Raw genomic sequence first — 26702 nt, 5'->3', positions numbered from 1 at the left:
ATTTTAATTGTTCTTATTCTTAAAGTTGCTATTTGTCATATAGTTTGGTTTTTTTTCTTTTAACAGACGAACTTTACGGCATTCAAGTCAGTAAACTCAAACTTAAAGAACGGAGATGGGTTAGACTGTGAGGAATTGACAGTGTGCAAATTTCCCTGGGCCACATAATAACAAAAACAATCAATGTAATCGACTACATAATTCTGCTATCTCACTTCCAGCAGTGAACTGCAGTGTGTCACCAGGTGTGAGTCAGGTAGATCAATGGCTGATTGCATTAGTATTGTACATTACACCAGTGTGACAAAGACCTCAAAGTCAGCTGGTCACACCAGACAGATGGTCTCCACAGGTGGCCACTGCTGCAGGTGACATGAATATTCAGAGGGTCAGAGACCCAACGACCATCCTAATCACCTACCACAAATAGCATGGAGCCTACTTACAAAGGGTTACCCAGAGGGCATTGTAATACAGGATTTTACAAGGGACAAGAGATGTGAGATTATTCATGAATACAGATTTCACATAAATGCTAACAATTTACAGAATATACAGAATCCAGTGGGACCGCATAAACATATGGGTTTTTATATCATACATCGGTATCCAAATTGTACCTACAGCCTTACACAATCATACATTTTCAGTAAGTGAGTGAGTTTTACACTATACACAGCAATACTTCAGCTATATGGTGGGGGTCTGTGAATTAAAGAGTCAGGACCAGATAATCCAGTGATCAACAGTACGAGCATCCATCTACACACTTGGGAAACAATAACATGTGTAAAAAGACTCAGCGAGTCTGATCCTGTTAGTCACCTCTTACGACAAGCATGGGTTGACCGAGACCATTCTAACCCTGATCTTCACAGGTACATTTTCAGTACGATTAGTAAGAAACATACCCTAGGTTCAAAGAAACAAGGGTTGAGCTTCTCCAGTCTTACGATGAAATCACTAACTGTAATAGGTTTAGACTCCTGACCATGGTCATTGACATTTCATCTGTAATATTCTTAGAAATCAAGTGAAGCAGGCCACATAAACCACCCTTTAACAGTCCCTTGAGCCCTAAACTAGACAGAGACTTATAACTGTCTGCTTACACAAAGAGCATGTATCCCATCACACAAGGCTCAGTTTTACAGTTGCAAACTTACATGACAAACTATCCAGGCAGTCCAAGATTGCTGTCAGGTTGGATCGAACAATTGCAATTGGTCCCTCTGATCTCTGGCTAGCTTTACGTTGCATGTGAGCCAGCCCTGCCTTCAGGTCTTCAAAACTAACAAGGACAAATGAGGAAATAAAGATTTGTACATTATGTATACATCCAGGTCCAGAATGAAGAATCTCTTCCCCCACCCCAACCCCAGCCGACTCCAAAAGTCTTAATTACATTTGCTAAGTAACCCATACTCAAAGAGTTTAATTTTATGCTGCTTTTAGCAATATTCCTGCAACATCACATCCAGGGACACCAGAAATGGGCTTCACACATTGTACCCATTTAGGGTATTGAACAAGGGCCTTCAGCATGACAACCAATAGGCAACCCAACCGCCCCTATACACAAAGAAATATATTCAATGATCCATAATCATTCCAGATGTCAGCATAAATACAGAATATAGAAGTGTTATCATAACAGCAAAATTATGTTTCCATCAACACTTCTGACAGGATTTAAACAGCTAGTATTTACTAAATAGAGTAAAGATACCATACAGTTATAATACCTTGCGTTTTGGTGGTTTTCCAGCAAGTACCACTCCGGTGTAAAGTTTTCTAATGAAATATTCCCAGATGCTGAAGTGAAAAGAAGAACTAAGAACCTATGCCTTTAAAATGTCCTTAAAACCTTCTACGGTTATGCAATCACTGTAATAACCATGAGTGAATAATGTAGGATATAAGCATGGTAATATACTCTCAATACTGACAAAGACTCTAACAATGAAACTCCTAAAAATGTTCATGCAATGTTTGCAATATTTAAGGAATATCAAGCGGGCATGTAATGATGGGTGAGTAGCTTTCCTTGTATGTTGCTTTTAGCAATATTCCAGCAATATCATTGTGGAAGACACCAGAAATGGGCTTCACACATTGTAACCATGTGGGCAATCAAACCCCTGTCTTCTCCATGATGAGCGAATGCTTTAACCACTAAGCTACTTCACCGCTTCTCTTGCATGTAATAAATAGAGCCTGTAGTTGATAACATGGCAAATTACATTTGTTGTCGGTGCAGACACAAACAGCCATCCCCCATCAACCATAAGGGGCTGTTCATAATTTATGACAAGAGGAAGTGATGCACCATATGAAATAGTCACTGGTCTGCTTACCCATGGCTAGTAAAAATCCAGTCAGGCCTCCACAGTCATCACCCCAACTGGCTAGTGAATTTTCATGGGGTCATTTCATAAATATATCACTCTCTCCCACTTGTTAAGCAATATTACAATTTTAAATCATGCAAGATTATGTCCTGATAAAAATGTCAATAGTGCACGCTCCTGAGTGCAGTTACCATGGTGCCCAGAAACAACATTCAATATCCACAACAATATATCTTTATTTTGGACATTAAGATCTATCTGATTGTATACACAACACAAATGGCACAGGGCATTACTTGCAAGAACTTGACATCTTGTGAGCACGATAAAAACAGGTAACTCACCCTCAGGAAACATCTCCAACAGGTCTTCCTCAGAAATCTTGCCTCTGAAAAAGATTCGAATGTAAGTAGACTGGGTATGTGTCAGGGTTCATTTTAACTGCTGGAAAGGTGTGTCTGTTCAGTATTCATTCTTGTGAACGAACTGTGAAGATTCAGGTTAGAAAAAATCTTTTAACCCTTGCTTGTCGTAGAAGGAAACTAATTAACCGTATCGAGTGGTCAGACTTGCTGTCTTGGCTGACACATGTCATCATATCATAGCTGCGTAGATCGACCCTCATGTTGTTCATCACTGGTATGTCCAGACTCCTTAGCTGGAATATTGCTGAGAGAGGTACTGCTATTTTAAGATACTCCTTACAAAATAAGTATGTCAGAATCTATGCATCCAGAACAAGCACACAAAATATTTTTCGCATGTTTTTATTATTTTTTGCATAAAATACACAGGTTTCTCCTCTAACCCGAACAATGATTTAGTGTACTGTACATTCACATAATTACTTCAGAGCCTGGATCAGTAGTCAGAACTGATGGATGAAATAACAGACACAGAAAACTACTCTTGATGCTCTGTAGGTACATTTTTGTATCGTTTTATATCATCTACTGTGGCACATCCATGAACGATAGAAGTTCAAATTCATTACAGGTAGCAACTCTGACCACCTAAACTCCATGTTAGATGTTGTTTACAGCCAGCAAGGTATATAAGATGATGTATGAGATTTGTCTATACTTGAATCGAGGAGGTGATAATTCAGATGTACATCAATGCAATCGATCAAATGCATTTCTACCCACTCCAGTTGTGACATGATGTTGAGCAGAGTTATTTTGGGTAATAAAACCTTGAATTACCTTTCTCCCTCATCTGAGATGCCAAGAGGGTCATCCTCCTCCCGATCTGTGAGTGGAGATGATGCACGACCATGACGGAGATTGGAGGGCACAGTTTGAGATTCATCTGTCCAGAGTGCCGATTCTTGAAGAGGGCCTTCAAATGATAGAAATATTGAGATCATTAGAGTCCCTTGATCCTTATATAGTATCCATATCAGGAACTTCACTTGGCAATTAAATTTCTGACTTTGAGGAGATCTCCATCACACTTTTGTAAGGTTTTCAGGAATGAAAACAGATCCCAGAGACTCTACACTAACAGCATTACACCAACTATATGGATAGGGCTTCTCCTTGTTGACGCAGCAAAGAAAATTCATCATGGTCTGTGATATTTATGTACATAATACACTGGCATGAACTGGTTTTCATGATTCAAACAACCCATGAATATTAGGGTGAGCAATGATCTGGAGTATGTCATGCTCATTGTAAGAGGCGACTAACGGGATCAGGTAGTCAAGCTAATAGCATAGATCAATGCTCATAATGCCAAACATGGGATTGTCTGGTTCAGACACAAATATTTACAGCCAGCCATCACACAATGGTAATATGTGAAAGTGCAGTGTTCATCAATAAACAAGCAAAATCATTCAAAAAGACAAACATGAATTTGCAATACATTTCTATTTTCATGAAGATATGCACAACAAATTGTGCCTGGTAAAATCCAGTCACACCACATCTTGAAGTGATTTCACAAGTTACATTTAACAATTACCAGGCAAACTTAATTGCTTGAGCAAACAAAAGCAGTGTTATTCACCTGTCTGCAAGAAATATCCTCGAAATCCCACAGTACAGCTGCCGATTCCTCCACTACGAGTGACAACAATCACATCCCCCTTGCCTTTCCCAGGACCAGTGCGAGCAATGATCTTGCTGGAGGTCTTCCACTCAGCAGACAGAATGCAGTCCATCCCACATATCCTCAGAGCTAGGAAAACAAACATCAAGGTTAAATGGTATATTATAAAAAGATATTCATATATTCAAGGTTAAAAGGTATGTTATCATAAGATATTCATATCGTAGCATACACATCCATGTAACTAGTACATGCTCAAGGCACTGATGTTTTTTCCCCTCGTTCATTAGATGTCAGTCTCAATGGTTGAGCTGTGACGATATATCATAGTATCGATAATCGTGATACTTTATCAGATGATAAATATATCAATCCTTTTTTGCATTGTGATACATATCGTTGACCTTAAAATTGTTAATTTTCACTAGAAATTGACGGTTATGTGAAAATTTACACTGTTATTTGATATAAAATATAAGTTTTTATAGAAAATAATTAAAAATAGCATACCGTGAAGTGCATCAAATAGAATCGTATCATTCCAAGATATCACGATAAGTATCTTATCGTAAATTTCAACCTCTACTCAGTGGCACATTATATTATTATAGTCAGTTCTCTAGGGATGTAACAACTCTTGCAGCCACTAGGTGCATTGAGTTATTGCACTTTTCTGACATAGCGCTGTAAGACTGGGACAAAAACACATCATCATTTGCCTGTCCACAGCTTCTTCATGTTGGAATAAACATACTGAACATCTTTGTTGAAAAGAATTACAGAGATCTGAAGGCAAAAGTCAACAGTATCAATATGACTCTTAAAACTGTGACCTTTGATCTGTTGTCTGGAGAAGACAAACAATGAGGTAACATACACAACATACAATCATATCATTTTACAATATTCATTTACTTTTTTAATGTTGTTCTTGAAAAGTAAATAACTGAATAAAACTTACCAATAAAATCTTTAGGATCAATTCCTAGGTTCTCTCCCCTGATGGTTATACGAGTTCCCGGGGGACCCTCCTTCGGGGAAACCCCCGTAACAAGCGGAGCAAGATCTCCTGGCATGCTTGATGGTAGTGATTATCTCCCTTGCAATGTCATCACTTGGGCTGAAAAAAGGAAAACATGACAATAAACAGTTTTCCACACTCTTATGAAAATGTAGGTCCTGACACAAGGAAGTTGGGTTTAAGGCAACTTTTGAAGGTAATCCTTTTATATCACAGCATATGAGTCCTAAGTGAGAAGAGTAAGACATGTCGACCTTGGTGAAAACCAGAAGCATTACGCTGCATAGGTATAGTGGTGACAAACATTGAACAATGATTTCAACCAATGATCAAATACAGTCAAGTCTCGTTAATCCGACCTCTGTATATCCCATAATTGACTTTATCCAACACTTTTGTAGGTAGCAAATTGACTAAATGTACACTGTAATTTATTCTCATTTATTTAGTCAGGCATTCTCATTAATCAGACAATTTGCTGTGCAACAGACTATGTTCAATTAATAAGACTTTACTGAATGTGGACACAAGTCTTCAAAATGATCTGTCTTGCCTTGTTTGATATACAATATACAGTCTAATTTAAGTTACATTTAGATTATTGCACTTTTAGGTATGATTCTAGTACCAGTATATCTTGAGGTTGAGTACCATCTGGGATTCAAACCCGCATTCCTAGAGTGAGGCACCTAAGCTCTAACGCACACAGTCAGCAATTTAAGTCAGTCAGCCTTCCTTGATGAAGCCACTCTGAGAGTGTGGGTTCTGTCAAAAATGGACATGAACTTTCCCTTCAATTAGCCTCTTGTCTATTCATGAAATATATGTTTGGACATAAATAACATAGTATGTTTATTCTGGATTTATTTCATATAAAACAGAACATGTTTATTTTGGACACGCGTTAATGTACCAGGGACTAGTGCACTTTAGCAGGTACACGTTTTCAGATTAATTAGCCCTTCTGGGGCTGAAACGTGCTTTGCCGGACTACTGACTTAATCAGTGACGTAATTAGCAGATGCTCTACCTTGGGACCATGAGCACCAGTACAGTTAATGAGTGTTTGTTTAGCATGTCATCTACACAGAAGTGAGGCATAAGCACAATAGTTTGGTTACACTTCTCTCATTTCTGCCTAACCGAACCACACCCTTCCCATTAACTTTCTTGAACTGAACAGACAAGTCCCAGATGCATAGTCAATTTGATACAATAGGACAACATTGCCCCAAGGTTAGGTCTTACCCTAAAGAAGGATCAGAAAGGGTCCCTAGACAAAAAGGAATCAGAAAAGTTTCCAAACTACCCCACTCTGAACCCTAGCACTCAGGATGAGAAAGGATGCCATACCCTAACCCACAGGACAGTAAAGGTTCCCTAACCCTAACCCTAAGGATCGTAAAGTTCCCTTACCCTAAACACTGACTCTAAAGTAGCATCACAGCATACTAATTGCCCCACAGAGAGCAACTAGGACGGCGCCCACTAAAGTGCCCTCCAGCCATGTACCGATATGCCTGACCGGAAATTTAACAAAAGCAAATGCACTCTACATTTCAAAACTCAACTGCATGAACCAAAGATGATGAGGATTGACATTACTTTATTTCCTCCAGTGAAGATAATGTGTACAATTGGGTGAAATGGTAATAAAGTATGCATTCGTAGGTAAGACTTTCTCCCATTCCTCCATTTCAAATAACATTTATAAACTGATACATACTAGAATTATTAACAAAGCCTAACTCAACAATTGCTAGAGGAGTCACAAAAATAACTAAAAGCCCTAAAATTAAGTACAATATATAGGGTTGAACCACTTAGTGTTACGTATGTTAATCTGCGGCAGAAAGGATATGGGGGAACGGAAGGAACTCTTTCCCGATCGTAACCGTAAAATATACGGTTACTTTGAAAAATAACATTTTATTATCAACTGGGAGTGAGATACTGTAAACTTGTCTCAGTACTGTCAGTAGTCTATGTAATAATTTATCTCAGTGCATGTGAATCATGTTCAACTCTTCATATCTTCGGCATATTGTCGTAATTAAAAGTCTTGACACCTTTGGCATATAACTGACACTGAGATATTATACCCAGGCATTAACAACAGTAAGCATACCACAAACCTTGACACCTTCTATCCAATATATATCATCGTCTTCGATATCCGGAGTAGGCGGCGCTCATGGAAAGGGGAGTAACTCTAAATTAACAAGTACGTCAAGTAAACTATACGAAGCATCGTAAAAGTTTCACGTTCAGAATGGATTTCAAATCTTTTCCGAGTCAAAGATCCACACATGTACACATAATCAAACGAAAGAATTCAAACATATTCGCGTAAAAACTAAATACTAAGCCTGTCGAGGCAGTATTTCTTCCAGCTGTATGTATATGGTGTGATTTTTTTTGTTGTGTTTGATGTATCACTGACAAAACAATGTCAAGAAGAGCGCAAAAAGACCTCAACCAAAAAAAGCCAAATATTTCAAGAATCATCTAATGCTGTTACAAAACAGGACGTTCAACACCAAGATACAGTTCGTCTGGTCTATTTTTAACCTGCCCATTAGGACTAACGCTGACTCGATCACGCCATCGACCCGCTATTGATTCGTCACGTTGTCAACGTGTTTGACTTGTCCACCCGTAACGTAGCTTATATTATATTAAAACACCACCCACCCCATCTACTGTATAACACCAAAAAAGTGATGATTTAATTTGGTGGCATATTTTCAACAAATATAAGAATATTTTGACAAATTATAATAATAGGCAAATATATGCATTTTTTGCTTTTATCAGTGTGAATTCACCGGGCATTATTTGCAAAAAAGTCTTGTAGATCAACTCGGTATAAGTTGCTTTCGTTATTTATGATAAGGGTACGGGAGGTTAAAAACGTGCATCATGCTCCAATTTGTTGTCGCAATATCAAATGCTAACACTATTTCTGCATTTTCAAAATTATCTTAAATTGAATAAATCTATAAAAAAAATATGCAAAAATAGGTAAACTGAGAACAGTACATACTGAATAGTTGGAACATTGTTAAAATGCACTCATCTGTTTTTAACAAAACAAAAATCACTATTATGCTGTATACAGAGCATTTTTAATGTATTGAGCGGGTGTGTAAATCAAGCTGTGATGTACGATTTCAAGTTGGTGGAACGATCCACGTTAATTATGTATTTCACAGGTCTCACAAATAAACTGTATTCTGTCCATTGTGTGAACCTATCGACGGCACTCATTAATGCCAACAACGCGTGTCACGTGATAATGTTACTTCCGGTAAATTTGGTGACGTCACGTGGCGTTGACATCATCAACACATTCACTACATTTCGCCCAAGATGTCGTACGCATATTTATTCAAGTATATCATTATAGGGGACACAGGTAAGACACTTATTCAGTCGTTGGTTTTACAACAATATATTAACTGATAGGTGTAATGTTTTCCTAGAATTTAAGTTCTGTTTTCGTGTACTGCGTCTAATATTCTCTACCACTGCATCCATGATCCAAAATGGCGATGTGTAATGTTTTGGTTCACAGTTTCGACATGTGTACTAACTTCCGCATTGCGCTTCATCTTTATGTATTGTCGCTTGGTAAACGTCACTTTATTGCTCGTGGAAGTATGCTGTGATAACTTAGTGAATTAGTTGTGTCGTTTCAAGCTCTGAAATCATTTCCCAAGCAATGCAAATTAGCCGATCATAATGAGATATGGACCAGTCTGCAGAACACAGTTCGAAAAGTGGCATATAGCTACATATGAAGACGAGTCATATGCTAAATATGGACTGTACGAATGAACATGATTAATTTCACCTTCCCAATTCAATCTCAACGGTAGGCCTTTATGAATAGGTACGAACAGGAATATGTGAATCATTTGTGGTCAGTGGTTTACCTGTGGTCAGTGAACTGTTACAAAGAAGACTGGGTAACTATAAACAAGTTGATCACCCGACATTTGGAAGAGGTTTAATGTGAGGCAAGATGTTGTTTTCGAGACTGTCTAGCAGTTCAAACACATTTATTCTGATATAATTCTGAATTAAAGCTCTATTTGAGATAGTCAAACATCATTGTCTCTTTATAATATATAAGAAATAAGAAATGTCCATCATTACTGCAGGAAAGATAGTTCTTCATTGATCTTGACTATAACAAAACTGTACATTTACACATGCTAAAATTGATCAGGACTTTGTCACAGAAGGATGTGTGACTTAACTTGCATTAAGTTCTAATATGCTCATCTCGGCAAAATGAAGAGAAAATATCATGCCATACCATGTTTTTGGGGGGACCACATTTTCAGGGCATTTCTTTTTCTTGTAATTTCTTGAGTACATTGAGATAACAACATCGCCTGTAAACTCCTCCTCGAGTGCAGAAGCTTTTGTTGCAGTTGGAACACAAAATGTTTGAAATATCCACCTTTCATGGAAGTTGTGGCCTACATTTCTCTCAAAGTACTAAAATTCTTCCCTAGAACGTAATGCACTTTGGGAATCTTCATAAATGTAATCATAACTTTTGAAATAAAGCTCGTAACTTGTCAACCGGACCATTATCTGCTTGAGTAAAAGGCCAAACATAAACATCACGTGACTCAAATGGAATGTTGCTGGCATAATAAAAAAACTATTGATCACTGAATTGGTCATCTCTTACATACCTTTTTTTCTATACTGTAGAATTCGTACTTGGCTTGTGACCACTGGGTTCATTTAGAATACTACTCCGATGTCACCATACAATGCAGACATGACATGTTTTGTTGTCCCTGCCATGGCGTGCCATGCAGACAAGAAGAATAAATGTGCATATGATTAAATAAGTTATCTGTAAATATGTTTATTTTTAGCAATTCTCACAAAGCAACAACATTCAAATAATCAAGACAAAAGAAAAATGATAAGTTTGTTGGACTTTTAATCAAAATGACATGTATATGTTGATTTCTATGGAGAAGAATGCATCACATGCACTCCTTACAAGGGCGTGGCCTCGCGCAGTAACAAGTAACCTAAAAACATGGTACGTCACTTCTCCCACCTGCACTGGCGGACAATACACGAAATGTTTGTCGCATTGGAAACCAGAACATTCTAACAATAAATTTATATAAGGTCAGATGATATTTATATATGAAATTACACTTTTGATAATCCACTGATACGCAATGTACATATCATCTTTTACCTTATTACCCTAAAAACATGTTGCACCGTGGTGTTTATTCTACAGATTTGTCATTTTTCTCCTTTTACCATTTTAATACATGTAAACACTTTTAAAAAATATAGTAGCTAGGTTTGCAAATTGTTGGCTGGTATATTGTCTAATGTTTGTACTCTGTACTCATGGTAGTGAAGTTATAAAACATGTGAGATGGATATGAGCCATTCATGACATGTTTCATTTATGTCAAAGAATATTGGTAATATTGTGTCATTTATCAAACCATTAACAATGTGTACATATAGCATGCACAGTATGATGTTTTGTGCACATCTGTTCTCAAATTTATGCTTTGTTTCTTGTTTGATGCTACACTCAGCAATATTCCAGCTATGTGGTCAATCATGTTTGTGAATGGTTGCATACAAATGCGACATTGCCCAACAGTTACCATGCAAAAGCTTACAGTTACATACATACTTCCTCTCTGTTAAGTCAAAAGGCGAGCAAATGCTAGGCAGTAGTCATGTCCACTGTAAGTATCAGGTTTTTAGGAACCAATCGACTTTACTTTGCTTATGGTCATTTGTTCGCCTTATTTTGTCAATTTATCTTTTTAGCAAAACTGATAAAACAGATAATTCTTTTTGTCGTTAATTTTGAATGATATCTTTACTGTTATCTTGTTATTCTTTCATGGTTAACTGTTAGTATTAGATTATACTTGATATTGATAGTGATTACAATGAACAAACTCTGTTTTGAAAATATGTGGTGTGGTTTTTACTGAATAAGGCATTCATTCATTCATAATACACTAGCCATGATATATGGAACTGATTATGAATATGATCTTTCCATCTTTACTCACTGATCAAACATTGCAGTCACTTGTTAGAAAAATCACTGTAATTAAAATCTCTGTATAATATAGAAATTAAGACAATCCTTTTACAGTTACTGCATGATAATGCTAATCTTTCCATGCATTCTAAGTTGGACCTGTGTCTTTAGAAGTATTCACAGTAGTCATTATATAATTAATGAAGACTTCACTGCATAATGATCAGTGACATTATGAATGACATAACATGCTTTAAATACACTTTCCCAGTAAAGTAGAGATTTGGTTCTTTTGGGGGTTGAGTCCCACTTGGAGGTTTTATTAAGTACTCAATTCTATGGCTGTAATAAGTCCCATAGTTACTTTTGAATAGGTTACGAAAGGATTTCATGGGCCCATTTGTCGGCAAAAGCATTTTCATCCTTGTCTCAGCATGATATTGCTGGAATGTTTCTAAAAGTGGCATAGAACACAACTCACTTTATTTTGGGACTCTTTCAGTCTCTACCCCTGTTGCCAAGGGTGTTATGGGTCATGACATTTACAAGGATCCCTTGACTGTGTATAAGGACTTGCAGTCCCTATGACCAGTCCTTAAACACAGCCAGTCCCAAAAACTAAAACGAAACAATAACAAATCAACAAATGATATTTTGATCACAGCATTTTTCATCCTCTCTCCAAATTTTCAATTTCATGTACAGGCTGCGTTAATCCAAACACTTCTGTTTTTCATAAAAAACGTTCGGATAGTGAAATGTACAGACTACTGAAACGAACTTTTATGAACACCACTACAGTAGAGTTACTTCCCTTTAACATGGCAATACAAACACATACGAACGTATACAAGTTTCAAAGGACTTTATTATAGTTTGTAGACATAACAACCGATATCAGTTTATGGATTAAAGTCTCTTCCAAAACATCTGGGATGTCCAGAATTTGCGATGACAAACGACTTGATATCGGCCGATCCAGTTGCGTTTGCACAGAAGGCGATGGTGATTCTTTCTTTTGATTTCTTTGTGCCAGGGTGTGATTTGGTCCTAGTTTATAAAACAACCCCATCTCATCCATCTTATGATCGTATAACTTTGACACGATCAGTGTTTTATACAGCAAGTAAGCATGACAGGCATTACTCAAACTAAGCTAAAGTGAGACCTACTAATTGATCAAAATCACAAACTAACGACATGTTCAACTCGGAAGTGTTGAATGGGGCTCACAGTGTGAGGGGATTATCCAAACCTAATCTGTTACCTCTATCGAACGTCCGGATATGGAGAGTGAAGCACCAGATTAATGAATCAACAGGTAATGAGTTTACATAGTAAACAAGATTGGCTACAGCTAGCTATTGTTCAGATATCATGGGAATCGGATTATCGGGGTCTGGACTAACGCGGCCTGACTGTAACTTGAAAAGAGTTAGTCTTACTTGATGTATGTTTCAGATATTTCCCCCAATCAAAGGATGGCCTTACATATTTAATATATCATCCTTCACAAAAATAGACCCTCACGGATGGTGTGATGGGCTGTATTTTAAACACTGCCTTTAACCAGCAGTCTTGATGTTAAACAATTTCAAACATACTGTAAATGGCCCACAACCTACTGGTAAACACATTTAAGATGATCCACGACCTGACAAATGACCCCAATTTGCATACTTGTTAACGCCCCACAGAACGATCCACTTGAAACAAGAGGGAGACAGGTTGTCTGATAAATATCGAGAAGTTCATTTTCCCCGTGCGTTTCATGCATGAATTGTTATAGCACACTCGATTTGGGAACAGGTACAATCCCAACGAATTGAATCAACACAGTATACTGAACAAATATGTTTAGGACCACTGATCCATTTCATGAAGCAAATGACATTTTCCTTGTTTTTTGTTTTTTTAACAAAATTGTTGAATATCTAAAATGCTTGTCAATGCCCCAATTATCTATTTGTCTTTGTCTTAACTAAAGGTTAGCGTGGAATATCAGTATCTTATGCCTGAAATTGCAGTCTTATCATTCGAAGGAATATGCGCTGTTGATTTCATGTCACGGTTAGCATGTATTGCACATGCATAATCGTCAAGCTTCCTGTAGCAGCCAAGTGTACTCGCCCAATTCGTTGTACCGCCTCTCTTGTCACAAATGCGTTTAGTGCACAGGATCATATAATATGTGTCTAGCAGTACTCTTCATCATGAAAATGACAGAGTGAGGATCACTAGCATTGAGGTTTGTTGACTTATCCACAAACAACACTACCTCAAATACTGTCTATGATGTAATTGGATGACTTTATTAACACAAGCAATATAACACATTGTTTGCATTAATTTCATGCTCTCCTTCATGATTTACAATCATTGTTTGACAGCTATTAGAATAGTAATCAGCGTCACAATATGTCATCAGATCATTAAGCTGAAATAATAACGCTTCCATATTTCATTAAGTTCATAGAAAAGAAGAACAGCGTGAATATTGTAATGTATTGGTCAGAATATTGTATGAAAGATGTAGGTGTGATCCATAATGTGATTGATCATGTTTTCATTATAGGGACAGCTGTTTGAAAATGGGCAAGTCTAACCATGCAGTGGGTGTGATAGTACAGCTATAATAGGTTATCTGTATGGTCAAGTTGAGGCAAATATGATTGTGCAATATATGAAATAAGGCAAAAACTCATCCAGACGACATCAACGCAGGCAACCAACTCAATATGTTACCGACCCAAAAAGGATTTCACAAGACCAGACAATCCATAGAAAATGGCTCAGTGTTTAGCTATTGTCTGGTCACTGTTTATGTGATAATATGTCAACGCATTGCTTTGAGCTTACAGACCCGTGAAGGTCCGGGGTAGAATAGGCCTTCAGCAACCCAGCAGACTTTGTTAACACATGTCATCAGTTCCCAGTTGCACAGATTTATGCTCACGTTGTTGATCACTGGCTTGTTTTGTTCAGACTCGATTATTTACCGACCAATGCAATATAGCTGGAATATTACTAAGTGCGGCGTAACTAAGCTTACTCACTTTGAGCTTATGATGCGATAGTTCAGCATTCAAAGAGTAATTGTCAAGTCTAAATGTAACACTCAGTCTGGAAATTATATTTTAGGATATGGTGAATTTACTCATTTACTTATTTATTAAACATGTTATCTGAAAAAGTCCATCGTACGGCAGAAATCTAGCCTTCTCAAGCAGTCGCATCCTTGATATCTCCAGGGTATATGTTCCGATAAGTCTCCACTCTACCCTGGATGCATCTATGGCTGCCCAATAAATTTATTACCTCCCTTGGCTGTCTTTTTATCTAGTCAGGTATCTACGCTGGGAAGTTGAGCGAACCAATCACAACTGACTTTCATTTTTTAAATTATCTAACCAATTAAACTTGTCAACACAAACCATGCAGAGGTTCTGTGGAAGAGGTAAAAGGAGTTTGTGCATATGTTTGTTTTAAAGTTTCGGACCTGTCAGTTTGTATGATTTCCCTAAAATATGAGTCACACTACGAGCAAACCTTCGCAGTTGCGACTGCTACCATTGTTGACACTGGCAAGCATGGTTATAACGACGGCCTAGTTGATTGGCTACTGTGAGAATACGGAGCCAGCAAAGGGAGGTAATGAATTTATTGGGCAGAGCCGTAGATGCATCCAGGGTATAGTGGAGACTTATTGGAACATATACCCTGGAGATATCGACGATGAGGAGGTCAGACAGGCCTTAGTTCAGACACTGGATAATTATATGTATGATATCATTCAAATGAAATAATGTTTAAACATTTTCATTGTCATACAGAGATGTTTGGATTGTTCTGGTGAATTCTTCGTTACGCCATATCTCATATATGCCATGAATATACTGGAATTATTCATATGTATTGTATATATTCATGGTGTTATAAATTGTGAAATGTAGATCATTACAACAGGATATGTGGTTTGTATTATTACAGGTGCACGAATTACAATGTATATCACACTTCCTGTTCATACAAACTGGACATTGGGACCTTACACTCACAAACTATGCAAACCATTTTCATGTAAGAGATGTATGCAGCATTTGAAGTAACTGCTGGCTCAGAAGCGCAGGGCCGGTTGTTATTGTATTGGTCCGACAGTTTCAAATTTGCGCAGGCCCTTATGGCCTTTAGTAAATTATCTGTCAATTATTTTTCCACTGGAATGTTTTTACATGTACTTGTTTTCTTGATTATCGTTCGGGAATCATCCATGATCCTTCATGTCACAATAACTTACAATTTAGTTCCTGGTATTTCTGCGCTTTTGTGTAGGATTGTTAACAAATAAGAACTCTCTGTGCTATGGGCATTACTTAATTTTGTAGAAACAGTGTTTAACTGTGTATAGTGTAGTGTATATTTTGTTGGCCTGCAGATTCCATACAGGGCATGTAGATTTTAAAAGCCTGCAGGTAGTGTTGCCAACACTGCTAGTTTGGACCCTTATTTACATGATTGGGGAGTACAGTTGAGCATGCTATGAAAGTTTCTCTTGGTAACTGAAAGTAAACATTAGGCACCAAGATAATCAATTCTTCAGGGGTATTTAACACATTTGCTGATTTGGTCATTCTGATATTGAGAATTTCTTTGAAAGATTCCAAAGAGATAATGGTGAGAAAAAACTGTTTATTTGTTGAAAAATTATATTTTTTATATTTCATTTCAGGTGTTGGAAAGTCCTGCCTGTTACTGCAGTTTACAGACAAGAGGTTCCAGCCTGTGCATGACTTGACTATAGGTACATAGTTCCAAATATAGACACTTTTCTAGAATTCACTACTCATAGTCTTTGAGCTTGTTCATGCAAACATTTCTTTAATACATTCTGTTTTGTAAAATAAGTGAATGTATTGTAGTCAGCCTGTTGTGACACAGAAGCTGAGATATTTCTCAATCTCATTGGCTTTGTAACATGAACTCGTACTGTCTTATTAAAGGAAGATTATGTGCCCTAGTTTCTGAAGTTATTTAGGTAACATCCTTCACAAGGGACACTGAGGTAGTATAGTTGTTGAAGCGTTCATTCACGACTCATGTTGAAGGCCCTGGGTTCATTTCCCCACATGGGTACAATTGGGCACTACAATGTTTTTAGCCCATTTCTGGTGTCTCCAGCCCAAATTGTACAGAATCACAATCTTGATACTGAGAAGCATGAACATAGATTTGAAGCTTACTACTATAGGGTGTCGATGCACTACATCCAGATATCAAATTTTCAAGATGTTACACAAGGTGACAAAAAACATGATTGACCAAAGCTTTTTTCCCTTCACCACCATCTTTGACGATATTTATGCTTTGATTGCTGTTTTTGGATGCTATTAATTCATGTTTTGTACGCTTGATGACTGTTCTCGGGCACTGTTATAGCTGATACCCAAGTTTTGTTTCTATTTCAAAAGATTAGTTTTCTTTTACATTTGTTTCAGTTTTAGAAGATATTGCAGTTTTGGAAGTTTAGTTTCCTATTTTGGTGATTTTTTTTCCTATTTTGGTGTATGTGAGTTCAGTTTTGATGATTTGATCACCATTTGTATGGTAGGCCTGTGGATCAACCGTTTTGGCTTTGTCCGTATGATATAAGCGAATCTCAGAACTCTCGTTGCTCTGATAATAAATGTAATATTGTTATTTGGCTGAGATGCTGTTTCAGTGACATCGAATGACAACATAGGAGACTCTTGTGCAACAAATTCCTTGTCTTTTTCATCAGTAATAACAGTCTTAAGAATTGCCATTTTGGTCCAGGTAGGTGTTAAAATGGAACAACTTCATTTCACAGTGAGATCAAGTACTTTCTTTCTCCATATTGCTGATAATTCAGCTTTTTTTTTCATACATTTGAATCATATTTCCAAGAGTCTTTTTATTCTGTAGGTGTTGAATTCGGTGCGCGTATGATTACCATCGATGGAAAACAAATCAAATTGCAAATCTGGGATACAGTAAGTATAATTCTTTACATATATAGTGTCACTTATTGTGTTAGTAGTCTGTAGTTTCATCATTGTCATGATTGAAATATGCTGACCGAAAACATGATACAGTTAATTGGTTTGTGTTTCATATGCATATATAACCATCCTAAAGAAATATGTGTCGAAAAACACCTGTGTTTCCTAAGCACCCTCTGAATACATATGAAATTTAGCTAAGTCATTGGTCAAAATATCATTGTCAAACACATATGAAGATCTGGGTTAGAACTGATCTTCAGTAACCAATGCTTGTTGTAAGAGGCAACTAACAAGATCAGGAGGTCAGGCTCACTGAATATTCACAGGATTTTCTTCATATTCAGCTCCATACTCAAGCTTATTCTAGGGAAGGCACATGGCCCACTCGATTTTGTTGACCTTCACATAATTTTCACGGTCATGGCAACACTTTGAAGATTTCAGCATAAGCTGCATGTTTAGCTTGTCAGCGAGATACCTCAAGAACTGTTGTCTAGATTTTCTTCACATTTGACACCAAACTTCATCTAGGGAAGGTGCAGGGTCAGTTAGATTTTCGCGACCTTCATTTAATGTTCAAGGTCTCAAAAACGCTTGATGATTTAAATATGTTCACTTGCATGTTAAGCTTGTCAACACAATATCTCAAGAACTTGTTACTGGATCCTCACCAAGCTTCATCTTGGGAAGGCCTATTTAACTTCACCTGAACTACTACCTTTATTTTCATTACTTTTCAAGTTTAATTTGATAATTTGCGACAGGGGATTATGTCACCTTAGTGACAGTGCTTGGTTTTTTTTGGAGATGAGCTATAGATATGCTAAGACAAGTACCTTTATATAGTCATATTGAGTTCCTTGCATGCCAGTAAACATGAAGGTAAGACTCCCTTAGTTTAAGAACTTTGCATGTATTTCAGGGCTTGATTTAGAGCTTTGTTACTTCCACTGGTGCAGCCCAATATTGTACAGTGAAACCTAGTTATTAGTCAGCCTTGAACCAGATGCAAGTCAATTTTTTAAAAATAAACCAACAATAAATCCAACATTTGAAGTATGTCAGCTGATTTTTCTTCTAAACTTTGAATTGCTGTGGTACCAAAACATTGCTGTTCCTAGACACGTCTCGACTATGACAGCTTGTGTAAACAGGGATCAGCTGTGTCTCTGTTTTGATATGGTTTCATGGATAGTACCTCACAGAAATATATTTATGTGCACTGAAACCTCTGATGTTTTAATACACTGCATTGCAACTGGAATTTGGCAGGAGGAACTAGGTTTTTATCTTAGGTTGCACCGGGTGCAAATAGGTTAACATCTCCTAAATCGAGCCCTGTGCCCAAGTGACTTTTGAGCTTGCATGCAACTGTTTCCTTACACATTGGTTGATGTGGGACAGCGGAGTGGTTAAAGCATTCACTTGTCACATCAAAGACCTGGACTCTTCTGCCATGATATAGCTGGAATATTACTTAAAACAGCATAAAAATAATCACCCTCACATTATAAACAGATGTACCTCTAGAAATAAGACAAAAAGGCCTAATATGTACATGTATTTGCATTGTAACATACTGCACATAATGAATAGGTGCAAATTACAAACTGACATTTTAAGCAGATTATCTGAATACATTTTGTTTACGTATTGGTACAAAATTCCAAGTAAACTCAACTTCAGACAATAAGGAATTATTTATTCCACAAAGAAAATGTCTGTACCAATTGAGGAGTAAATGTATGTAACATTCTCAATGTGTTTTACTTGCCATGCTATTCTGGCATGATGCTGTGAAATTGGACATGTCATTGTCCCAAAGGTTTTCATGATTTGTTTGTGCCTTAAAACTGTCTACTGAGGATGTGGCAGTGCAGTTACCTATGTATTGTTAGCGTGCTTATTTGACTTTCTCCAGTCATGCTTAGGAACCACAGTGTTTGCTGTGCTTATCTGATATTTGAACCCAAAGTTGTTTTATGGTATGAACTGTGTCATGTGTATGTGTATCCCTAGATCAATATTCACATGTCGTCATTGTCAACTTCATCTACAACCTGTCACATCAGCCCAGCTGCTGATCCTAAAACGGCAGGCATCTTTTCTGAACCTGAAATTCTTACCTTCTCCTTTTGGACACACTTTAAAACTTCTCTCGGGACATGTTTTGAAAAATCTGTGGGAAAATAATGCAATTTCCTTTATATTTTATGTCATATTTAGCAAATAGCACATGAGAATTATGTATATGCCATGAGTACTGCTTTTGAACTTGGGCAGTAACTGTTTGGAAAACAGATTAAATCTCACTGCCTCCTTTCTCACCTCTTCTTCCTGAAGTTGTGAAGAACATAACCCAGACATAGCTGACAATATGAATTAGTTGGATTCAGTTTTTGAAAGTGTTACTATTGTTTGGAAGACTGTTGCCCAAATGGTGTATAGTGTAGAGGTTATACAGGAACATAATGCCAGTGTTGCATATTATGAAAGGTCTTGACGATTTAGATGAACCAAGTTTATCATGTTTTCTCCAAGTTCACATCGCAGTTTTATAAATAGGAAACAAACATTTCAACCAAATTTATGGCAAATATTTGCTGGTGAAGTTTCTAAGAATAAGACATATTATACTAGATGTCATAGTATTACACTTATGACTCATAGACATGTCAGTGACTCATTGGAGACAAACCAACACGTGCAACAAGTGTACTCATGAAACGTTATGGCTAATGTGTGTCAAATGATATAGATAGACATGACAGTATTACTTGTGTGTATGGTAGCATTGATAAGACACAGGCAAATTGAAATGTTAAATAAACTTGACACTTTCACTACTGTTTCCAAGGGATTTAAATCAAAAAGCCATTTTCAATATAGATAATTAGTATTTTCAAATTGTGTTTGTGATGTTTCATTGACTAGGTAATTTAAGAATTGCAATATTGTTGTGTCAATGTAATAAGACTTAATTTGGCCCAAGAGACCTTGCACTGACAGATGTAGTAGGCAGGGATAAATGGATGAGACAGAAATCCCCAAACATGTCTGATCCTGGTCCTTTTGGGTATTTATCTACCTTTTCTTGACCAGATTAATGAGAATGTACTTTAACATTGATAGGTCTTCAGGTATTAGTGGCTCTGCTGAAGTGCTGATATGGTATCATGCACTGCAAGGTCTGCATTGTCACACTAAGTCATGCTTATCTGAATACAGTAAGCTGTGAAATGTAGTTCCAATTTTGTGAGTGTGACAGTCCTGCTATTTGAAGTGTGATACATAGGTATTAATTGTGTATTAGAGTTGTATCAATGCATGTGCAGACAGGGGAGAAGATGACAACGTGAAATGCACCTTCTATTGACGGATGATGTTTACAGTTTTTCATCACTTTAATTTGAAAAGTGTTTGCAGTTTGAGATCGCTCTATTATTTATTCATCATTAAACATATTTAGATAAAAATTGTGATAATTCCTTATTATGTAGTACATCGGCATGTCTTAAATATGACAAGTGGACAAAAATGTATTGCAACTTATCACAAGTTGTTGCAACTCTACTAAATAGTGATCTAGTATTTATTTGAGTATAATGCACAACCTAGCATAAAGAGAGTTTTTATTGTTTTGGTTTGTTTTGGGGGGTTTGGTTCTTTGTTGTTTTGTTTTATTAAGGCATTACTTGTACCTGTAGATGTGTAGGTAACAGCGAGTGGGTGCACAATGAATAACTACAAATTTGAATATGATGAATTTAATGTAGACAATTTTGACTGAGACTTTTAATACAATTATTACAACAGATTAAAAAAAGGTAGGTCCACATATTCAATGAATACTTTTCACAACCTGACACTGTGATTGCATGAGAGAATGTATAATTTCCCACTTATTCATATTGAGTCTCCAGTGTTACCTGCTCATGTTAATGACTGTTCACTGAACAAAATATCAATTTAGTTCTTTCGTTCACAATTCACACATCTTACTACACACATGTGTACCTAAGTAGGTAGTGAACATACTCAAGAAAATATGGTAAACGTGATCTGAGATGAACCCATCTACGAAGTATGATATACAAGATCTTGATGAATAGCATGCCCAGTATTTGTTTAAAAGGGACTGCAATTTTTATGTGGTCTTACCTGTTTACTTCTTTAGGCATGTAAGCAAAGTAACATTTGTATATTTCCAGGCTGGTCAAGAATCCTTCAGGTCCATTACAAGATCTTACTACAGAGGTGCAGCTGGTGCCTTGTTAGTCTACGACATCACCAGGTATTGAACAGTGTACACTGTATCCTTGGTGGTTGCTTTTGTTGACATAGATTTATGTCAGTGGTACTCTTTTTCATCAATATTTATTTTTAATAGGTAGATCTATTTGGGGGTACCAGAGTGGACTTGCATACTTACAGAGGTCTCAGTCATACAGGGATTCTACCTTGTTGGCTGGAATGGCTACAGTGAATTCTGCCATTGTTGTTTTTCATTTGGCATGTTATCAGATTACATTAACATGAAAATATGCAGTTAACATGGAACCATTAGAGAGTAATTCTTTTGAACATCCTACCTCTATATCTTAACCATGAATTCCATTAAGGCTAAACAAAAAAAGTGAAATGCTTTGGGCATTGGCACATCACTTTTATTTGTGCACTTTATAATTATTTTTTTGCGATTTAGAAAACATAGTTTTGACATGGACACTTCCCAATCACCCATTTGTCCACTATAAGAATGAGTGTCAGTAAGGAGTGTGACTGAATCTATAGTTCATTAACATGTGGTAAACTTTCCGTGTTGTGTTTCTGAAAGAAAGAAAAAATAAAAATGTGGAAAAGTGTGCCCGAGGAACATTTAAGTTATTGTATGCAGCCTAATATCCTTAGAAATATGCACATATCTCTATTTTTGGTACCCAGCAGAATGAAGTATGTGTACATGGGTGGCTTCTTTTGATAAATGTTTTTGACAGCTTTATATGGTTTTTTCCACTCTTCACAGACGTGATACATTTAACCACTTGACCACGTGGTTGGAAGATGCCAGACAACACTCCAACTCCAATATGGTCATCATGTTGATAGGAAACAAAAGGTAGTGAGCTTGTCTTGTTTGGTTTAGAAAAGTTACGGAAGAATAAAAAACCATTTATATTTGGGATTGCACCTTTTTTTTTCGGTGAAGTGCAGATTCTGGTGCTTTTGATTGTTTGGGTCCCATCCAGGATTTAAACTCACACCCTCAGAGTCATACGCCTAATTCCCAGCACAAAGTCAGTCATCTTGGTGTGTGAGTGTTGGCAATTGGGTGACACCACCATGGGTACTGGAGTCTGTACTTTGCTAGGAATGAGTAATCCCAAATATAACATAGGTTACTTTTGACCACTTTCTGAAGTGGCATTGTGTCTTCCTAATATGTTTTGTTGATAATTGTAACAAGACAAAACAATATTTCTTTTGTAATGTTTCAGTCCATTAAATGTAATCATTCTTTTCAAAATGAAAAAATAAAAGTCCAAACATTTATAATTATTAGATACAAGTCAGTGTAGCCATTTAATATTTCAGTCTTGGGTGACCTTGTGGATATTCAGTCAGAAAGCTGGATTAAATCTCTTGATTTCTCTAATCATGTCTACACAAGTTTATACTTAAAGTGTTGGGTTCAATATTCTTGTAGGTTATGATTTGTCATGTCTGTATATTCCAGTGACCTTGAAGCAAGGCGAGAGGTAAAGAAGGAGGAAGGTGAAGCATTTGCCCGAGAACATGGCCTCATATTCATGGAAACATCTGCCAAGACAGCTGCCAATGTAGAAGAAGTGAGTGCATTTCACATTACAATTTTGTGTATCAATTTTAATTGTAATCTAAATTGGGTCTTGAGTTTTTACGGTAAAAAAATAATTGCTAACCTTGAAAAGTGGACATTTATATAAATATGCTTTAGGTTATGTTGTTCATGTCATTATATTCCAATTTGTCCTTTTTCAGGCTTTCATCAACACAGCGAAGGAAATCTACCAGAAAATCCAAGATGGTGTCTTTGATATTAATAATGAGGTAATTGTTTGTAATATTACCGTTTTCGAGCTGCAAAAGACTGACATCATCAATGAGTTGGTAAACAATTTAAGAACCCAGACATGAAATCATTCACTGTTGATTTTCTTAAATCAATAAACAGTTTGATACTGTTGGTCTTTCAAGGATGTAAGCTTGAAAACAGCACAACACTAAGCATTCAAACTTTCGGATGTTTATGCATCTTTACAGAAACGTAGCTGAAGCCAGGAAATTGTTTTACAGGCTCATGGGTTTGTATAATGACTCAGAGGAAGGCAATTTGGTAGAAATACCCATGCGTCTTCTATTTTACAGCATGAATGTTGGGGACAATGTGGCCTATGCAAAAATAGATCTTGACAACTTTCCTACTCCTAAAAAAATTCCTACTGATTTCTCAAGCAATAAATCGTTCACTTCATGCATTGAAATATTTCCTGCTATTCACAGCTCCTATGACGTGTTGTGGTGACTACTCATTGGTGGACACTGATGGCTGGGATATTAAGAACACAGAACCATTGTCATTCACCTGGCAAGGATAATTTCATGCGTGGACTGAATTTTGTTATTCATTTACAGGCAAATGGTATCAAGATTGGCCCTCAGCACTCGCCGACCAACCAAAGTATGCCCTCCAGCGGCGGAGGTGGTGGACAGGGAGGTGGATGCTGCTGAGGATTGTGCAGCAAACATCACATGGACAAAGCTGATTGCCGAACGAGTATATTTAAGAAAGGGAGACAACACCCTATCATTGAGTCACCATGGGATGGTTGAATCTTCGATAATTGTAAAATATTTCTGTATGTCTGAGCCTGTAAAATATATATAGACAACTTTCGTGTTATGCATTTCTTTTAAAAGTATAACTTGTTTCATGTTTCATACTGTCATGAATATAGACCCAGATGTTATTAGTGACACCTGGCATGTTACTGTCGTTTTTATTTGTTTTGAAGGACACTGCATGGTGTTTTCACGAGTTTTTGTAACTCATTTGTAAGTCTTTCATTGCTAACATTGTTTTCTGTACCTCTTTTAGTTCGATGGTTTTATCATCTCCGATCTCTTGAACCTATAAGCAGACATCTTCATGACAATACTGATATGTACTCATCATTGTCTTAACATTTCAGATATTTATTAGACTTGATTTGAGAATTCCAAGTTCAAGTATTTTTAACACTTTTTCGAAATCTTGTTATTTTCATTGACAAAGGGTACAAGCACATGAAATGGCACTGGCAGACTTTCTCCTATAGACATCTGTAACCTAAGAAAATATGACTGTTTGTAATACATGCACAGAATGTAATTATGTTGTTGTAAGGGCATTCTTCTAAAACAGTTGTCTGCTGATCTAAAACTGGTTGTATTTATTGGAGAAACTCATTTGAACATGAGACTTTCAACGTCGTATCAGATTGTGGATATCTTTGTACTGTCAGTGTATTTGTCTTTATTAAATATCTTCAAAGGGGAAAGCTTATAAAGAGGACTATTACAATGGTCAGTTGTATCAGTTCTCATGTGCATGCCATCTATGTTTAAGATTATTTTTCTGCAATGTGGTCGTTACACGCCCCAAGTGTTGTGACATCACAGCAATGGAGGCAAGTCACTGTAATGCTGTTTGTGTATATGCTTTGTCTATTTGCTGTACAGAATGCTTCAAGCATGTAGAATACAATGCATTCCAATATCAGCTGAGCGATTATGGAAGATATTTAGAACATGTATACCACAATTTATCAAGTCAACGTTCAAGAACTTTGTCAACTGCTGAGGATGGAAACAAAAGTGTGCTTCACTCAAATGCAACTTTTCACCTGGGTGTAAGTTAATTGTTATATCCCCATTCACTAGTCCGGTTTGTAACATGCACACTGGTGGTAGGACCTCAAGTTTTGGACTGGTTGATCTAAGATGTTAGGATCAAAGTTTCTAACTGAAAGCAACGAACTTTGCAGAGTTTGTCATCTTTTTTTGTTATTACTAGGGATAAATTTATTGACTATTTATTTCATGAAATCCTAAACAGTGCTAATTTTGATGTGCTAGTGGATACCTTAATCTTCCTAACCGTTCGTTCTCAGCAAGCTTTAAACACATGTAAACAAACACTTTGCTCTCAATCTGGTCCTCTTCTATTCAGGCCTTTACTTAAATCTTGTCTCACAAAGGAATGAAGGTAGTGCTTTGTAGAAATTTTTCAATCTTTGATATTTTACTTTTAGGGTTGTGAGCATGCCTTTAAGAAATGAGTCCAAATTTTTGTAATGGCTCTCTGCTATTTAATAATGTTTGACAAGAGTTGTGAGAATGGTTAATGGAAAGATTACAAGGCCTGAAAGGAAAAACAGTTCCACCTAAACATATATTCATGTAGATCTGTAGGAAAAGGAGATCACTGCAATATTTATTGTCCTGTATTCCTGTAATTTACTGATAACTATTGTATGTTGACGTTGACTGTGTGATTGCGCCGAGACTGACAACATCTGTGAGTAGGCAGGGGAGGGAGATAACTCTGTGTCCTCCAAACCTGGTAGGTGGTGCACTATGTTGTGAAGGCAATAAAGGGTGTCCTTGGTGAATTCATTGTTTTGTGTCATCTTTCTTTCATTGAAGTATGGTTAGAAACATCAACTTGATGGTGTGATACAAACTCATTGGAAAGTATTTTTATTGAACAGGTGGTGCGAGCTCTGTAAGACTTGAAGTCTAAGTATCCTGCACAATGTTCAGTCTCGTCAAATAATTAATGAAGATGATGTTGCTTGTTCCAAGCCATGGAACTGTTATTACTCCATTACTGTTGACACAACTGCACACACCCATTTCCCCAAATAATGCATGTGGTTACCTTCTCTTAATGTTGAGTTTGTGGGTTTAACTAAAGTGCTGATCCTCTGACACCTGCTTCACATCTGATTTTCTTGTCACCAGTGTCATATTTCAAATACAGGTGTTGTTAAAGCAAACTCACTTATATTGAGACATTGCACCATCTAAACCAAAATGAGCCCCATTGGCCAGCCAGAAATCTTTCATTATGGCTGAGATCGTTTCTAGGTGTGTTAGCTGAAGAC

The 26702-nt window shown here is 36.9% G+C and overlaps 2 protein-coding genes across 3 annotated transcripts in view; one reads left to right on the top strand and one right to left on the bottom strand.

Moving 5' to 3' along the window:
- The window catches only part of LOC137259029 (exocyst complex component 2-like), a 30940-nt gene extending 23288 nt beyond the window's left edge, over positions 1 to 7652 (bottom strand). Inside the window, exons 1-7 of one of the 2 annotated variants that reach the window (XM_067796733.1) lie at positions 7566 to 7652; positions 5371 to 5529; positions 4368 to 4538; positions 3557 to 3692; positions 2696 to 2739; positions 1746 to 1815; positions 1167 to 1291 (exon numbers count right to left, since the gene is read on the bottom strand). In XM_067796733.1, coding sequence (XP_067652834.1) covers positions 1167 to 1291; positions 1746 to 1815; positions 2696 to 2739; positions 3557 to 3692; positions 4368 to 4538; positions 5371 to 5485 — 661 coding nt within the window. In that variant the 5' untranslated portion in view covers positions 5486 to 5529; positions 7566 to 7652. Of the gene's footprint in view, positions 1 to 1166; positions 1292 to 1745; positions 1816 to 2695; positions 2740 to 3556; positions 3693 to 4367; positions 4539 to 5370; positions 5530 to 7558 lie in introns of both variants that reach the window. The other variant, XM_067796734.1, reaches the window with a different exon arrangement.
- Positions 7653 to 8725: 1073 nt separating this feature from the next.
- LOC137258308 (ras-related protein Rab-2) lies at positions 8726 to 26207 on the top strand. The gene is made up of 8 exons (XM_067795943.1): positions 8726 to 8848; positions 16221 to 16292; positions 17435 to 17502; positions 21726 to 21808; positions 22541 to 22633; positions 23252 to 23363; positions 23536 to 23604; positions 24190 to 26207. The coding sequence occupies exons 1-8, from the start codon at positions 8803 to 8805 to the stop codon at positions 24283 to 24285; spliced, it is 639 nt and encodes a 212-aa protein (XP_067652044.1). The 5' UTR covers positions 8726 to 8802; the 3' UTR covers positions 24286 to 26207.
- Positions 26208 to 26702: the final 495 nt, after the last annotated feature.

The sequence above is a fragment of the Haliotis asinina genome, chromosome 12 (assembly GCF_037392515.1).
Source record: "Haliotis asinina isolate JCU_RB_2024 chromosome 12, JCU_Hal_asi_v2, whole genome shotgun sequence".
NCBI lineage: Eukaryota > Metazoa > Mollusca > Gastropoda > Lepetellida > Haliotidae > Haliotis > Haliotis asinina.
This window is presented reverse-complemented; position numbering and strand designations above follow the sequence as displayed.